The 19,128-nt window shown below is 41.2% G+C and overlaps 1 protein-coding gene across 4 annotated transcripts in view; it reads right to left on the bottom strand.

The window, feature by feature from the left end:
• The window catches only part of LOC144023789 (receptor-type tyrosine-protein phosphatase gamma-like), a 390,627-nt gene that overhangs the window by 266,273 nt on the left and 105,226 nt on the right, over positions 1-19,128 (bottom strand). For all 4 annotated transcript variants that reach the window (XM_077529655.1, XM_077529649.1, XM_077529651.1 and 1 more), the window contains one exon: positions 12,074-12,190. In XM_077529655.1, the coding sequence (XP_077385781.1) occupies positions 12,074-12,190 (117 nt within the window). The remainder of the gene's footprint in view (positions 1-12,073; positions 12,191-19,128) is intronic.

Raw genomic sequence — 19,128 nt, 5'->3', positions numbered from 1 at the left:
TGCGACAGAGAGCTATTTAACTCTCACAGCACATTACATTACACCAGAGTGGAAGATGGAGAGTTACGTTTTGCAAACCCGAGCTGTTTATGATCAACACCCGAGCACAAACCTGGCGGAACACCTGAAGGAGGCAGTGCAAGAATGGAAGCTGGAGAGACCTGGGACCACAATACCTGTCACGACTGACAATGCCAAGAACATCATCAACGCAGTAAAAGAAGCAGGACTGGGTCCTCAGATTGCCTGTTTTGCACATACAATAAATTTAGCATCCCAAAAAGCAACAGCCATCAATCAAGTGTCCAGATTATTGGGGAAAGTCAGAAAGGTGGTCACTTTTTTCCACAAAAGCACCACAGCTGCCCACATCCTGAAGAATAAGCAAGAAATGCTTAATATTCCACATCATGCACTCATTCAGGATGTTCCCACCCGCTGGAATTCCAGCTACGACATGCTGGAACGATACCTAGAACAGCAAGCGGCAATATATTCAGCACTAACTGAAAAAACTCTCAAAAATAAAAACATTTACACACTCAATGATGAGGAAGTTGCTGTGGCAGAGGAACTTATTGAAATACTTAAACCTATAAAAACCATCACAACACTAATGAGCACTGAAACAAGAGCTTCAGTCTCGATGATACTCCCCTTGAAAGACACTGTCCTCCGTTCCATGGTACCAAAGCAAGAAGACAGCCCAACAGTGAAAGAGGTCAAGTTAGCAATCACGGCAAATCTGCAGGAGAGATACTCTGTGTGCTATGATTTTTTGCACAAGTGCACCGCTCTGGACCCAAGGTTTGAACGAGAGAGGATATTTGATGACCTCATGACAGAAATGAATGCAAGACAGGAGGAGGTATTGTAGTCTACTATGAGCTAAGTATTTTTTTATTCGCTATGAGAATATTAATTTACAAAAGTTGCCTTTTTTTCTGCAGGATGAGGATTTCACTGAGATGACAGCTGGCTCTTCATCTCCAGGGACATCATCCACCTCATCACCTCCAGCAAAGAAGTCTGTAATGACTGAACTCTTTGGTGAACTTTTCCAGGGTCAGGGGGTGAGTGGAAAGCCAAACCTTTTGGAGCAGGTCAAAGAAGAGGTATTCAAGTACCGAGCTTCAGGGTGCCTGTCCCTTGAAGCTGACCCTCTTCTTTGGTGGAAAGGCAATGAGTCCACATACCCACATATTGCAAAATTAGCAAAGCGCTACCTCTCAATTCCAGCTACCTCGGTTGCTAGTGAACGGGTTTTCTCCACTGCTGGAGATATTGTCACTGCAACAAGATCAGTCCTTTCTGCAGAAAATGTGGATATGTTAGTCTTTTTAGCCAAAAACTTTAAACTTGAATTGTGCGATTTTTTTTTTTTTCGTGATAAAGACGAGTGTATGACAACTTCAACTTAAACTGCAATAGTTAGATAGATGTGTCCATAGGCAGTTTCTGCAAAGTGTTCCAAGATTTCAGTGCCTTAATAGTTTACATAGGATTTCTTTATTATTTTTAATTTATTAATTAGAACGACTAGTGTAATTTATTTGAATAACACCCAAATGGGTCGCCTTTATTTATTTTTGTACAATTTATTTGTATATCACCCAACTGGGTCGCTTTTATTTATTTTTGTACAATTTATTTGAATACCACCGATATGGGTCGCTTTTATTTATTTTTGTATAATTTATTTGAATACCACCCAAATAGGTCACTTTTATTTATTTGTTTCTAAAAATGCACCGTTTACTTGTCATCTTTTCAAAATAAAAAATAAAATAAAATTTAAAAAAAATCAGTGTTTTTTCTGTACCGAAAATATACCGAACCGAAGACTCCAAAAATCGAACCGAACCGAAATGTGATTTTGTGTACCGTTACACCCCTACTAAAAATGGCATTTGACTCAGTTCAAATAAAATAAACAAAAACAAAAAATGTTTGGAGATGGTCAAAGTAAGAAGGGAGGTGAAAAACAGGTGCCATTAAAGGTTATTTTAATTAACTAAAACTAATGAAAAAACTCAAACTAAAATTCAAAAAACAATATTGTTACAGAAATAAAATAAAAACGAAAATGCTTTTTTAAAAAACGAAAACTAACAAACTACATTTTACGTTTACAAAACTAACAAAAACTAACTATTATTACAGCAAAAATGTCCTTTGTTTTAGTCTTTGGTAATTAATTTAATGCATGAGCCTTTGGGGATGATTTTAAATGTGATTTTTTTTTTAGTAGATTTATTTTGATATAAACCGGAATAATGACGATTGAAAGTATGTCACACAGAAGTGACGTCATCGAGCAGCAGCCAATAGAAAAGCACCTTCAGATGACGTTGCGCCCATGGTGTTTTTTTTTTTTAAATATTGCGCACAAGTAATACACATTTAAAAAAAACAAAAAAAAAACTAATACAGTGATACCTCAGCTCACGAACATAATTGGTTCCCAGAAAGGGTTTGTAAGGCAAAAAGTTTGTCTTCCGAACATTTATTTCCCATAAGAAACCATTAAAATGAGAATAATCCGTTCCCAGGTCCCTATAAAACATAATTTTCTACTAAATAAGCCTTAAAACTACACAAAAATATACCTTATTTTATGTATAATAAATGTGCTATTGTATTGTAATTAAAGAAATAAACTGTACTGTATAATAGTCGTTTTATTTACATTTGTGATGGTAGTTCTTAAGGATGGTAGCAATGGTAGACTTACTTTATTCGCGAGCGTTTCACCGCGTAGAGTGTTTATGGAACGGTTGCGGCTCATTCGCACTTTCGTGCTCACCGGAGCGGAGGAGGCGTGTCCCTTGGTGAACAAGGAAGTGGAGCACTTTAGCGAGTCAACAAAAAGTGAGCACCGCCAACTACTTTCACCTCTTTCCTGGGACTAAACAGCCGTGGCACTATTTTCTCCTTTTTTGAGGTACGTGATGGCACTTTCGCTTTTTTTAGTGGCGCGAACTCCATTGACTACAATGCAAACGCGCCGCCGTCCCTCGCTTTTGGCGAGAACGTAGCATTAGGCTTAACACTAGCGTGTGGTGGGGTCTTTTTCGGTCCCATAATTGCAAAAGTACACTCAATATGGTCCAAAATGTCTATCAAACACAAACCGCGTCTGCACTAAAAGAAAGGGGGTGACGAACTGGGACGCCGTGAGCGTGCGTCAGCTTCTCGTGGCCGCCACCGTGGTGCTGTTCGACCGCGTGGTTTGGTTCGTCCGCCTAAAAGCCTTCAATTTTTTCAAAAGCTGACCACGCACCTTATAATCCAGTGAGCCTTATATATGGATCAATATTGAGCCGCAACAGGTCTTGCTGTCAAGACGCTATCGGTGACTATGCATGCGCGGAAGATCCCGCCATCTTGGATCGCTAGCTAATACTAATACTTTACCTGAGAGAAAATAATAAAACAGCTGTTTATTCATTTTGGGAGTGAATGGAGTTGTCAGAAAGCTGGTTTGTAATCTATTAATAAAGTTTGACTGACCTGACTGTTTTGTTGACGTTGCCTTTAGTGCAGCACCATCTAATGGTGCTGTGTAACCCCAGCCTCTACTGTAGCGCCTTATATATGGAAAAAGTCTTAGCATATGTCATTCATTGAAGCTGCGCCTTATAATGTGGTGTGCCTTATATATGGAAAAAGTTTTAACATATGTCATTCATTGAAGGTGCGCCTTATAATTACCTTATAGTGCGGAAATTCGGTAAACTAATAAAAACTAACAGAACCACCCTGAAAACTAAAACTAAACTAAAACTAACTAAAATGAAAAATTCCAAAACTATAATAACCCTCTGGCCATATTACAAATAAATTGGTTTATATACTGTAGCATTTTTCTAAATATGCAAAAGCACAAATAAATTATTTATACAATTTTTAGGACTAAACACAATTTATCTTCATAACATTATGTGGCCCTTGCGTCCTTCTGATTTTCTGTATGTGGCCCTCAAATTAAAAAGTTGGGACACCCCTGTATTAATTGAACATGAAAAATAATGATGTTAACAAATCATTTCTGGACAAAATCTTAAATTTTTACCGCTGAAAATGGCTCAGTTAGTCAATCATCCCTTTAAGGTTGAAACAAATTTGACTCTTCATTTCATCAGGAGATGGATATTGTCCTCTCAGTCCTCAGACACACTGATACTCAAGGACTTCTTGAAAGATGTGGAAATATCGCAGTGAGGTCAACGAATCGATACATTTACCCACAGAGTGTATAGGTCTGATCTTGCATTAGACACGCAGCTACTGACACAATCAAAGAGAGTAGTTGTATAATGCATCACCCCATATACCTCGCACGGATGTCTCAATTGCTTGTTGGCATTCTTTTAATCAAGAGTCGCACACACACACAAATAAAGGGACACGTGTGCGTTTCGGCCTTTTACTGATGACTGCCAAAGAATGACAGACACAAGGCTGATTAAAAAAACAGCTGTGTTTGTCCTCAGTTGTCCTTGGATTGTGAAGTTCGTCATTCGATGAACAAGGAAAAGAAGAAAACCGTCACCTCAACAATCAGGTCGTAGACAAACCCAACTGGTCACAATTTCCATGTGTGATGTTTTTCAACCTTATCATTACTCACAATTGTTCATTGTACCGATTACTCACTGAAGGCAATAGCGTGTTATACTGCTCTTTTACTTGCCTATTTTATCCACCCATAAAATTGTAATTGGTAACGATCACGGATCATTGCCATTGTTGCAAGTTCAATAATAGGCATAGCTTTCAGGACAAGGCCACTGTCATGGGAAAGGGTCCAAATCTCGCTTGCCTCTTCAAAACATGCATGCTGTAAATTTTTTCAAAGAGACATTGTCAACGCAAAGTCAAGCCAATCAAACAAATTGGACAAAGGTGGCAGAAATAGCTCCCCCCCCAAAAAATACACAACACAAAATAAATAAAGGGCCATGATATACGTTTGAGAGTTAAAATAACCATATTTTTCACCCACACGTGTTTCAAAAATTGTACAGTCAAACCTCGGTTTCCGAACGCTTCTGTTCTCAACCAAATCGGTTTTCGACCAGAAAATTTGAGAATTTATGTCTCAGAACTCGTCCAAAAAAATCAGCTCTCGACCAAACTGAAAAAATCCGAGCGTACCTGAACGCCACTCACTCGGAAGAAAAAGCCGAGCGTACCACGCGACTCACTCGGGAGAAAAAGCCGAGCGTACCTGAACACGACTCTCTCGGGAGAAAAAGCTGAGCGTACCTGAACGCGACGAGCGTACCTGTACGTGACTCACTCGGGAGCCGAGCTAACTCGAATGCCCAGGACGCTTCCTCCGTAGCACATTTGTGTTCAAAGTTCGTTCGGAGCAGACCTGCTCATTGTTATTTACGCAAATCTGACTTTTTTTTTTTTTTTTTTTTTTGGTTTAAAATAGTAATAAAAAAAAAAAACTTGGAAAAAGTTTTTTTAGACTTGGGATGGATTAAAATTATTTACATTAATTATAATGGGAAAAATTGTTTCGGATTTCGAACAATTCACTTTTGGAATAGCCTTCTGGAACGGATTATGTTCGAAAATCAAGGTTTGACTGTATAATGGACAGGGGCACTATTGTGGCACAATTGTTGTTGCCCCTATGTTTTTGTAGAGTCAAATAATGTTTTAGTGAGAGTTTTAGGTACCAAACACAAAGCTTCTATATCACGGCATTTAAAGCCCTTCACAGTTAACTAGAGGCATATTGTAGTGATTAGAACATAATTCACCCACGGAACATTGGGACGAAGGGGGAGTTTGTTGGGATGAAAGGATGAGAGGATAAAAGAATGTTGGTAGGTCTGTGAGCCTCGCGCAGAGTGAGTTGTTGTTGCTGTTAAACGATGAGAAGCTGATATCAATAAACCGCCGGTCTTTGGCTCCGGACTTCAACACTCTGCCTCCGACTCCCGTCACTGCTCGCTACATTGGTGACCCCGACATCCGCCTCGTTGACGTTTCCGAGGCTGAGAATTTGATCGAATTGAGCGACATGGCGAACTCCGCTGGTCTCAAGTTACCGGAGTTTTGGGAGTCGGCCGCGGCGACGTGGTTTGTACAAGCTGAAGCTCAGTTTGCCATCCGGGGAATTACGGACGATTCCACGCGCTACTACCACGTCGGGGCCGCACTCGGGAGCTCCACGGCGGCCAGAGCTACGGCGCTAGCGAACACTACCATCTCCGAGCCACGTGCTCTGGCGGAGGAAGCTGACCGCTTTTTCCTGGCCACCCAGCGTCACAACCACGAGGTCTTGGCCTCTGCACGCGCCTTCCCATTCCCGGCGACCGCAACTGCACCTCATAAGGTACGTGCTGCCGTGGATGGCCGATCGGCCCCTGGCTTATGCTATTTTCACGCACGTTTTGGTACCAAGGCGAAGAGGTGCCGCGCCCCTTGCTCCTTTGTTGCGTCGGGAAACGGCGACGCCTCCACTCAGTTGCAGCTGTGAGTGGGGGCGCAGAGTGCCGGCTGCTGTTTATCATGGACACCCTCTCCAGACTCAAGTTCCTCTGTGACTCCGGCGCCCGCAGAAGCGTGTTGCCTGCCTCGGCTGAAGATGCTGCCGGGGGCACTCACGGCCCGCACCTGTCAGCGGCCAACTATGCACCGATCCGGACCTACGGCACTAAGACAGAATGTGTCTTTGGTGTGCCCTCCAGCCAATACCTCGGCCACCTCATCAACGAGGACGGCGCCACCCCGCTCCCGGCAAAATTGGAAGCTGTTGCGATTTTCCTCGACCCCGGACGGCCCAGGGTCTTCGGGAGTTCCTCGGGATGGTGACTTTTTACCACAGGTTCTTCCGCCTCTTCCGCTTCATCCTGGAGGGCCGTGAGTTCACGGTCTTCGTCGATCACATGCCGCTCGCCTTCTCCATGTCGAAGTTGTCCGAGCCGTGGTCCGCGCGGCAACAGCAACAGTTGTCGTTCATATCTGGATACACCACGGACATCCGACATATCGCTGGCAAGGACGACGTGGTCGCGGATTGTCTGTCCAGGGCAGCCGTCAACACGGTACAGCTGGGCCTCGACTTTTCCCGGATGGCGGCCGACCAGGCTTCCGACCGTGACACCCAGTCGCTTCGGGGCTCCGACACCGGGTTGCAAGTTAAACCGGCTCATGTTGACCTGGCTGGACCCTTGGACGTGCCCCGTGCCCCGCGCCCCCGCCGCGGCCGCCGCCCTGGGCTGCGCCTTGTGGACCGTGTGGGGTCCCTTCCAGTTGTTCCTGCATCCCCGCCAGTTGGTGCGCGGGACTGTTCTGGTGTTTCTGCTGTGTCCCTCCCACCCTCGCTCCCTGGGTCCTGTACCCGCAGGGGTCGGGCAGTTTTGCCGCCCCGTCATCCGGAGTTTGATTGTGGGTGAATTCTGGGGGGGCTTGTGTAGTGATTAGAACATAATTCACCCACGGAACGTTGGGACGAAGGGGGAGTTTGTTGGGATGAAAGGATGAGAGGATAAAAGAATGTTGGTAGGTCTGTGAGCCTCGCGCAGAGTGAGTTGTTGTTGCTGTTAAACGATGAGAAGCTGATATCAATAAACCGCCGGTCTTTGGCTCCGGACTTCAACACTCTGCCTCCGACTCCCGTCACTGCTCGCTACAATATAACGATTAAATCTTACCTTTGACACTATGGCAATGTATTTTCTTATTAAATATGAGTTATTTTGGTGGTTATTTTTTTTTTTTATAGCCACTGCACGGCACCTTTCTGGTAATATAAGAAAATGTGAAGGATAATTGATTGCTTTGAACTCATTTGGACACACCGTTTATGGCCTTGGATTTCACATATTGGGGCGAATGGAGGAAAACACCACAATGTTTTTGTCATGCCTGGGCCTGGGCACCAGAGTTCATGACCCGTTATATGTCTGTTTTGGAATTGATGGAAAAGCTTCAACAGTTAAACATTTTTTCTTTTACTATGTGACAGTTTGGTGATGTTAGACCTTTGTGATGTTGTTCTTTAGTCCAACCAATCAGATCGATTCACTGTCTGTAGGAGCAGTCTGAGAATTCAATTCTCAGAATTGTGTATGTTCTGCCGGATTATTAGCAGATTAGCAGCTCTCTCAACCCCATCTGAGAGCCAAGAGCCGAATGGATGCCATCTTGTCACTTGGAGTCACTCCAAGCCACTTGATCTTTGATTTTATTCGGCAGCTCCAGAAAGTCGAACATCGTCTTCTGTTTCGTTGCAGTAAAGTACCGTCAGGTTGTGAAAGTGTGACATGTTCGCTTCAGAGGGGCATCACGGCGCATCCGGGAACTTAACAAAATAAAAACTTCCAACGTCATGAACATGAGTCACTATAACACAATTTAGCAGTAATAAATTAAATTATACTGCATATATTTGTGAGAACTGGCGTCAAGTTGTATTTTACAATTTTAAAATGTGCAGAAGATCGCAAGTTACTTCTTGTTTAAAATTAGGTAGCTCTTAATATGAAAAGTACACATCGATCGCTTCTGGTTCGTATGCAGTAAAGACATGTTATTTTACAATGCACATCCTATTAAACTTAACAAAATAAAATCATCGTTCCACAAAGGAATACTCTAAGTCTAACACAATTTCGCAGTAATAAATTGAATAATAATGGATATATTTCTGGGGACTAGGTTGTATTTTACAGTTTTAAAAATGTGCATAATTCCACAAATTACTTCATGTTAAAAATTAGTTAGCTCGTAATATGAAAAGAAAAATGGACTGAGCTGTCACCATTCTCTTACAAATGCAATTATGCCATGTTGTAGTGAAAGAAAAATGATCAACACAAATCAGTCAAACTTATTTTTTTTTAACGTACAATACATACAGTATTTTAAATTGTATTTATTTTTTATTTTTTTTATTCAATTGTTATAAAAGTACTGTATCAGTGACTAAAAAATAAACCATATTTAAATTAGGGAAAAAATGTACATTTTATTGAATATTTAGATATAAATTGAAGTATAAAACATAAGTTAATTATTGAAGTCGTGATTAATTACGATTACAAATTTTAATCGACTGACACCTTTAATATCCAACTATCTCAGGTTAGTGTATAGAGGTCTTTAGTTTTCTTTTATAACCTTATTTGTTAGGTTGACCTTTGATATCATAGGATTTGTTGTGGATTTGTGTTTAGTTTGTGGTCTGTTTTGGAGTTTAAGATTCAGTTTATAAGCCTTACAATGAGTGTTAGTCAGTTACGATGTGTTGTTTATTCTGGGGTTATTGCACCATCCCCAGATAACATTTGATTGGTCAGCACTGTACCAGGCTTTAATCTGCCAACTGCACAGGCATGGACCACTAAGGTCCTGATTAGAGTTTTATCAAACCATTGGAGGACACAATTACAGAAAAAACAAGTTATAACAGATGAATTTGAGAAAATGCTGAAAAAGCCAGTTCACAGTGTATGGGTTTGCAATGCATATTTAAATGATTATCAATCAATGGAACACGGAAATGTAGCTGAAGTCAACATGGTATGCTATCGTCTGAGTGAGTGCTGGGGCTGTGCCATATCAAATTGTATTTGTTTGTTGTTGTTTTTTTAAATGATACAAAATCCATCCATCCATCCATTTTCTGATCCGCTTATTCCACACAAGGGTCGTGGGGGTGCTGGAGCCTATCCCAGCTGGCTTCAGGCAGTAGGAAGGCAGGGTACACCCTGAACTGGTTGCCAGCCAATCCAGGCTGAAACAGAATGTAAATGCTTTATTGATATTATTGCAAATCCATATGCAGTTCTTAACGCAGCCCAACACACGCGCACGCACAGCCATCAAACCACAACGTGCAGAGCACAGCATTTAAGCCACTAACATCCATACATCCATTTTCTGAACCACTTGCTCCTCACAATGGTCGAGGGGGTGCTGGAGCCTATCCCAGCTGGCTATGGGCAGTAGGCGGGGTACTACCCTGAACTGGTCGCCAGCCAATCGCAGGGCACACAGAGACGAACACCCACTCACACTCACAAGCACACCTAGGGTCATTTCGGAGTGCCCAATTAACCTTGATTGATTTAAGATGCGTTGATTTAAAAGAAAATTAAAATGTCATAATTTTGAATAAGTAGCCCTCTGAATCAAAATCCAATTGAAACATGAGTTAATGAGTGATTGAATTTGGTAGAGAACTTTTAGTGCTCTTCCAGAAACTGTAAATAAAAACATGTGCAGGACAGATAGAAGAAACAACGTAGATTCAAAGTTCTTAAAAAATAAATAAAAATCACCCACTGTCGACAATAAAACCAACATTCCTCCAAGCTCTTTCAAACAGGAGGGGCAACCAATTAAGTTTTAGACGAGCATGCAGTAATATTGAAATAAACTCAAATATAATTTGTCGCCAGGGGCTTATTTGGCTTGCATGGTGATGGATCAATGCTGTCTGTGAAAAACTAGATTCTTTAAACTAGGGACAGCAGAGATAGCTTTGTTGCCTTTTTGGAGCAAATAATGAATGAAATAAGGAAATAAGGGGGCTCAGAAAAACCTCCAGCTTCGAAGATGCAGAAATAAGAGCATTTGAGAGTGGCAGAAAACGTGCCAGAGGAGATGAGAGTACCAAATGTACTGACTTGAGAATATCAAATTCATGATTTTTTTTCTAATGCTAAATAAAGCATGATTATAATCACTCCACCTTCCATGCTGTGAAATCGTAATCACTAAGAGCATCTAAAAACGTGTTTAAATCCCCCTTTCCGACATTGTTGATGGTGAGTGCTGCCATGGAGCGAAGGTAAGCAGATCATTCACACTCAAACAGAGACATCAGTATCTTGCTCAAGGTTATACAAATACTCAGCAGTGGAGGAACCAGTGATTGAATCAACAATCTCGTAATTTCGCAGCCAGTTACTGATGTTGAACAAGACAAGAGGACATTCCTCACAATCAACCCCACATTTTTGTAAATCAAGGTTGAAATGAATGTGTCCCGAGACCTACATATCCTCCTGACGACCAGCAATTCAAATTTGTCCTCTGTCGTGGACCTTTTAAAACCTGAATATCTCCCACGCAGTGCATACGATTGAATTAACTCATTTTGTGCTCTATAGAGGACATTCAGAGCTTTCCAATGATACCAAATGTGTAGGGGTTTGCTACCTTTGATTGCATCATAAAAGGGAATTGCTTTCCTCAGTGCAAGCACGTTTTAGGGAAGAGGAAAAGTAAGTGTACAACACTTTTTATTGAACAAATTTAGGCTTTAAATGTTGTTAGCATGTTTTATATAAGACTCTTAAGAACACATGAAAGTATGTTTGAATTATTTTAACTGTATTTGAGCCTAGGATTTAAGTTTAAAAAAATGTCCTCTGTAGTGGACACATCATAGCTTAAAAATAAAAACTTTTGGTTTTCAAAAATGTCTTTTGCAGTATTCCAGTTACTTCACAAAGATTGGGGAATATCAAAATAAACATGGTTGGACAATATTTTCATTTCCTGGTAGTCAGGAGGATATCAAACACAATGCCCGGGGGCCAGGTCAGGCCCCCCACATTATTTCATGTTTCTTACTAAAATACCCAAAATTAACAATTGTCTTCACTTTTAATGACATTGAGCCTCCACTAACTGAGTGCTGGGTTGCAATTGTTGTTGCTATAAACTCTTTAAAATACATTTAAAAGAAGAACAAACTTTTTTTTTTTTTTTTTTTTTTTTACAAGCTTCTGATTTCAAATCTTCTTATCCAATGTGTTGTGTATATGTGATAAGGCGGTCAGACATTTACTTGTAGGACTTAACTGTGATGTGGCCCGTGACAAAAAAAAAAAAAAAAAAGGGGGGGGGGGTTTGAGACCACTGCACTAGACTTCTCCACCAATGTGTACGTAAGAATAACCGGCATTGCAGAGTTCTTGTTTCCCTTTAATTGGAAACCAACTGAAATGCTGCCAACAGCAACCGGCGTTTGCCCGGCTCGACAGCCTACATCCGGGCCACTCACACACACACGCACACCAACAAAACCACATACCTGAGTAGGCCCAATAGGTCTCTTCGGTGGCAGCTCTCCGCACTCGTTTCTCACCAGCCATGGCTGTACAAAGGCCTTGGAGGGGAGAACAGGACTCAGCTTGGGTTCCTGTCAACACTGCAGGCGAGAAGAACAACAGGGACACAAAGGTTAGCACAAAGAGAAGCAGATCATCAGCAGCACTCTGCAGCCCAGGTTGGAAACCCACTGGGTCGGATGATATGCAACTGTGTCCTTAGTTGAATTATCACGCATAAGCACATTCAGAGTGGGGGGAAAGGTCAACATCAACAACAAATAAAAAATTGTTGTGGAATTGCACCACATTACCACCACAAGTTTAGCCAATGCAATGTAAAACCATGCAAAGAACTACAGAAAAAAAAAAAAAAAAAACTGGAAAAAACTGACTATATTTTACTGTGTTTTCTTTACACTGCCAAAATTGACCTATATATTGTAAAAAATCTTATACTTTGACAATTTCATGATGTCTGAGGTCTGGTGTGTATCTAAATTGACTGACTTTTTCTCTGCTTGGTACTGACCTGCAGTTTCAATTCAACAAGCTGTTTCTTTAGACTTTTTGTCTGTCTTATGTCTGAGATGTATGCTTGAATTTGCATCACTATTATGCAATATGTCATAACTCAGTCTTGTTAAAATTGAAGACAATTTCATGAATCATGAAGTAGATGCACATGGTTTGCCGTCGCGGGCCACATAAAATAATGTCACAGGCGGGAATGAACGTCGGGCCTTGAATTTGTGAATTATATTAACAGAGCTGCCAACCTATAGAAAGTCACTTCCTGAACAATTTACTTTGTGTTTCTTGGCAATTTCTCGCAGGGAATAGCCTGTACTAACATTATCGCACAAGGTTTTTCTAATATCCATTAGAATTCTGACGCAATGAACAAACACCTTGTACCTTTCAGAACACGGGCGTGCTGGAAATGGGCCTCTATACACCTATGCTGTCATGTGCTGAAGGGTTGGATCCCAAAGCGCAGACACAAATAAGGTTTTAACTATTTATTCACACGGAGAGGCGTAGAACAAACTTCACTAGACGAGAAACAAAGAGAGTTGCACAGAGGGCAGAAAGCAATAATCCGGCGAAACACACACAATTCTCAGATTGCACCTACAGGCCGTGAATCGATCTGATTGGTTGCAGCAAGTAAAAAACTAAAAACGACATCACCTCAAGGATTAAAGATCGACACCACATAGCCTAAAACTTGTTGAAACTAGATGATAGTTACATCAGTAAAAAACAGACACTTGACCTCACACCCAACAGGTCATGAACTCAACTCAAACTTAACCCAGGCGTGAACCCAGACATGAGACAGAGCCCCAAACAAACCTCCTGCATGACTCGAGTCATGACATATAAAGACATTGCACCAAACCAGACATTTGCAGCTAGAATAGTCATTTTCCACATTAACAACATAGAGTGTATTTCTGATTAGTTTAACGTTATCTTCATTGAAAAACAGTTAATTTCTTTCAATAAAGAAATTTCTTGGTGACCCCAAACTTTTGAACGGTAGTGTCTGTGTATATATACAGGATGAATGCATGGATGGATAGATGTACTAGCCTCAGTAAAATCAAGAATTTCTTGTCAAATTTTTGATCAGGGAAATCAGCTAATCTAATAAAGGAATACAAGATTTGGTGGGGGGAAAAACAGCTATTCTGTGAAATGGTTCATTTCAACTCAATTTATGTAGAGCAATTAAGATTTTATAGGACTTTTTATGAATATTTTTGCATTGAGTACAGTATCGGACATTTTGGACAGTCACGTGGTCATCGTGACGTATCGTGTGCGTAAAATACACATTAAATGACATGGCTGCCAGTGACAGCAAATAAACTCACGAGAAATTATTGCATCCCACGGCGGACATCAAAGGTGGAATTATGCCTTAGAGCAAAGAAGCACTTCTTCAAAAGCGGTACAGCCACGGAGGACCAAACATTTATGTCCAGCCGATTAAGTGAAGATGAAACCAGCCGATAAGGAGGACACATTCAGCCGGCAAGCTCATAGCGAGTCGTAGATGGGGAGTGTCTGCAAGTTACGTGTTACAGAGGCTCAAATTACCAGTCAAGTCACCATTGACATTGTGTTCACTCTGGAAATGTAATGTGGGCGGGTCCCTAACCGGGTGAATTTACTCTGCTAGGCATTGGCTAGGCTACATGTTGTGTGCTAAGCACGCTTTAGCCACTGACCTGACTTTAGCCCACATTAGGAGAGGCACCCTCACATGGAATGACATGATCCCTGACGTGCTGAGAATTATTTTCTAATCAGAATTGGCACAGATAGCCCTGATCCCGATCGACTGGAAGGAGGAGTCCGGTTTATTTCCTTCCCTAAACCCTCAAACAACTACGAAAAATGTCTGCGCTGGATTAAACTTTGCACACACGACCAGTTGAATCCCTCCAAAATGACCAAAAACTACAAGGTCTGCACTAAGGTAATGTTCTTCATTGTTGTTTTTAGCCAAAGGCTAACGATAGATCTGGGTAGCTAACATTGAAACTATGAGGTAATATAAGTTCATTTTTACCCTGCTTGATGCGAACAGTTTCCAAAACCTTTGGTTATCGGTCGAAGTGAGTGAGGCGACTAGGTCTTTTTATGACCTCTGTAGCAGCAGACAGCAATGTGTATTTCCTTTATTTTGGGCAAACTTGAATGGTGAGTGTGTGAAGATACCCTTCACTAAATAAATTAAAGCCCCCTCTGCTTGCTTGGAAGAGAAATATCGGCCTCTTGAAAATACTTGACCGAGAAATCACAAGGAAGATTTGACAACTTTGCCATTATTGTGAAAGCACTTCAGATCATCTCGACTAGTAAATGTCGGAGGGCGCTGCTCGTTGCCTTTTGTGGGCGGGGAGGGGCGTGCCACGGTAAGGTGAAAGGTCAATTGTGTGAAAATAAAGAATAAAAAATAGTTGGAATGTAATTCAGTTGGATCTTTAAAAATGCTTATAGGCTTATTTGACGCTACGTCAGTGACGAACAAGTTCCCTCCTCCTCCCATTCTTTGACATCTATAATAAAATCAATATTGGAATATGTATGCTACTGGGATTTTTTTTTTTTTTTTAATAATGCCATTTCTTTTCTTTCTTTCTATTGTTTTCACAAACACATTGGTTTATAAAAAGTTGTTTGTGAGCCCAGTTTATGGTGTGTCCCTTATAATAACACTTGAAAAGAATTAGCAGTCGTAACGTTTCTATGGCTATTCGCTGTTTCACAGAGCATAAAATTAAGTTCAGCACGTTGTTAAGCAACCTTGCTGCAAATGAGCACTTTTAGGTGACTCTGACTGCTTATAAATGTCCTTCGAACTGTTTAGCACCAGATATTAAAAGTAACTGGAGAATGTAGCAGCTGTTTGTGTCTTAAATATGTGAACGCAAGACTTGCATAAATAATTAAGAAGACACGTGCAATTTGTTTTCACAATTGAAAATGTCTTATAACGTGCAATACAGCATAATTCTTGTTATGGTTATGGTTATGGAGTCATCCTGCTGCCAAACAGCTCAGCATACTGCAAGGCCAATGGTGAGCCCAGCTTTTGATGAATAGTGGCAAAACTCTTGCACTGCCACTGCCGTGATGTCATCAAAAATACCGACCACATCTAATGCTGCCAGCCAACACTAGTAGATGATGCTGTCAGTTAAATGGGGATTCACTTCAACCGAGGAAGAACAACCAAGCAGAACAACCAAGCAGAGATCAAAGACATGACCGTTTAAGCTGTTGTCAAAACCTTTACCTTGCATAAGTGAGTGTGAATTTAGTGAATTCAGAGTCAATTTAGTTTTGTTCTTTGGTTTACAAGTTAAAGGGAACATTTATAGTGGGGACAAAAAGTTTTTAAATGATTTATCTTGGTCCAATTTTTTATACCACAGAAACCTGGAATTTGTGCAGGGGTGTAGACTTTTTTTTTATATCCACTGAGCAGCAGTTGCTTTCTTTACTACCACTACTACTATATTTTATTATTATTATTAGGGCCAGACGATTAATTAGAATCAGGCCCATTATTGGCCTCCAAACATCGGCCAAATGGCCGATTATTTTGCCCTTAAAACGTTTGCGAAGAAATTCGAAGTTTCCGACACTGTGAACACCCTGAATGCAACATTTGCGTAGCATTAGCAACTAGCAAGTGTGTAGCGTATGTTAGTCTGGTTATTCCGTTGTCCCTGACCCCGGGTTTTCACCGGATGCGGTTGCGGTGCGGTTGCGGTGCGGTCCGGCGACGCAAGCAATTAGATTCCATTCATTCGAATGGTGCAGTCTACACCGCTTGCGGGTGCGTTGCGTGTCGACTGCGTCTCAGCTGCGGCGTGCCGCAGGCCTTCCGCAAGGATAGACCTATTTTCTATTTTTGCCGGACGCCGCAGCGGTAGGCCTCCGGCAAATGGCAAGCGAGCACAAAACACATCGAGCGGGACAGGAAGACCAACGCAGTTTCAAAATAAATTTCCGGTTACCTTTCAGAATAAAACACTCGCCAGCTCCTATTTCGCAAGCTTTTCAGCAAAACGTGACGTGGGCGTCGCCGGGCCATGTGCTCATTCACGGTTTAGACACCAGCGAACATGGACGAGGAGAGGTTTATATTGGAGGTGGAAAACCACAAAATAATATATGACACGGCACATCCTTTTTATAAGGACAACCAAAAAAAGGATGCTGCATGGAATCTCATAGCAGAAGAAGAAGAAAAGGTTAAATCAAAAGAAGTCCACCTCTCTTTCTGCTTCTCTGTTGAGCACAGACTTTCTGTATGTTTGTCGTTGTGAAATGCCACATGATCGCGCGCGCGCGGTCCCGCGAGACACGTTGGGAAGTGGGCGGCGACGGAGCTGCCGGACCGCAGCTGTGCGGAGCCGGTGTGGATTGACAAAAAAATTGACCCGTCCGGAGCACGCAGTCAAGACGCACCGCACCGCAACCGCATCCGGTGAAAACCCGGGGTAAGCGTCCTTTAAGCTGTTTAATGGCACCGCAGTTGGAGTTAACTGTAAAACTAAATACACAACATTAAGAATTACATCCTCTGCATATTTAAATGCTTAACATGATTCATTTTTAAAAGATAGCCTTCAAAAGATTGCTAGCCTAGCATTAGCAGGAATTTAGAAAATTTTAATAGGAAGTTAGCATCGACTTGTGTTTTTCCTTCAAATAACAAATATCCACGCACAAATCTTGTGGGAACACATACCCTCAGATGGGATAACACTACGCAAAGGCACAAATTCTTCCCAATGTGTGAAAAATGAGTTATTTAGACTTAGACTTGACTTTATTGATCCCTTTGGGATGGCTCTCTTTGGGTTTAAATACAATTCAATCACAACTTTCTTGTGTACTCACTGTAAGTGTGTACCCCATGGATGCATGGCACCACACTGCCCCCAAAAGGCCAAACCGAACAGTAACCTTCAGTATTCGTTCATACTGTTTTTTCAGTTGCTATTTTTTTTTTTTTAGTTGATTCTGTTCTTATTTCACTTTCTTATTGTTTTTATTTTTTGTCATTGTGCTTTCAATTTACTTTATATTATAGTTGATATTATAAGGATTCAAGGAATTCTTTTTCAAAATTCAAGGATGCAAACAACCAATGATTTTTTTTTTTTTTTTTTGTCTTAACATACATTTCCACATGACATGGCACAAAATGCAATCCCCGAGGTCCCAGGTTAGCCCAGTAAGTGCCAAGACTTGTGAAAATAGCACAAGATAAAAATATATAAAGAAAAGGTTAATGCTTTACAACAGTTGTGAATGGCAGTAGGAATGGTTTTATTATTGACACATACATCTCTACAATAACCTTGTACAACCCCTAGCAAAAAGTATGAAATCACCAGTCTTAGACGAGCACTCACTCAGACGTTTTATTCTGTAGATCAAACTCAGATAAAAAGCATGAAACAATCGTAAGGTCAGTCCAAAGTGCAACATCTTGGCTTTCAGAAACACTAAAAGAAATGAAGAAATAATATTGTGCTGGTTAGTAAATGCTATTTATACGGAGTATAAAATAAATATGGAATCACTCCATTCTGAGGAAACAAATATGGAATCATGAAAAACAGACAAAGAAAAAACAATCAAAACACATCACTAGTATTTAGTTGCACCACCTCTGGCTTTTATGACAGCTTGCAGTCTGAGGCATGGACTTAATGAGTGACAAACAGTATTCTTCATCAATCTGGTGCCAACTCTCTTTGATTGCAGTAGCCAGATCACCTTTGAGGGTCGGAGCCTTGCTGTGTACCATTTTTTTCAATTTCCACCACAGCTTTTCAATTGGGTTGAGATTGCGGGCCATGACATTGACTGGATAAGTCTTTCTCCAAGGAATGCTTTCACAGTTTTTGCTCTGTGGCATCTTGGAAAATGATTTCATCATCCCCAAACATTTTTTCAATTGAAGGGATAAGAAAGCTGTACAAAGTGTCAATGTAAACTTGTGCATTTATTGAAGATTTAACCACAGTGCCTTTGCCTGACATGCAGCCCAATATCATCAAGGACTGTGGGAATTTGGATGTTTTCTTTCGGCAGTCCTCTTTGTAAATCTCACTGGAACGGCACCAAACAAAAGTTCCAGCGTCATCACCTTGTCCAATGCAGATTCGTGACTCATCACTGAAGATAACCTTCATCCAGTCATCCACAGTCCATGATTGCCTCTCCTTAGCCCATTGCAGTCTTGTTCTTTTTTGTTTAAGCGTCAATGATGGTTTCCTTTTAACGTTCCTGTATGTAAATTCCATTTCCTTGAAGCGATTTTGCAGAGTTCTGTCACATACATTGACTCCAGCTTCCTCCCATTTCTTCTTCATTTGTCTTGTTGTGCATTTTCTGTTTTCAAGACATATGGCCTTTAGTTGTTTGTCTTGACGCTTCGATGTCTTCCTTGGTCTACCAGTACGCTTGACTTGAACAACCTTCCCATGCTGTTTGTACT

Source organism: Festucalex cinctus, chromosome 8 (assembly GCF_051991245.1).
Source record: "Festucalex cinctus isolate MCC-2025b chromosome 8, RoL_Fcin_1.0, whole genome shotgun sequence".
Lineage (NCBI taxonomy): Eukaryota > Metazoa > Chordata > Actinopteri > Syngnathiformes > Syngnathidae > Festucalex > Festucalex cinctus.
Note: the sequence above shows the minus strand (reverse complement) of the source record. Positions and strands in the feature narration are given on the sequence as shown.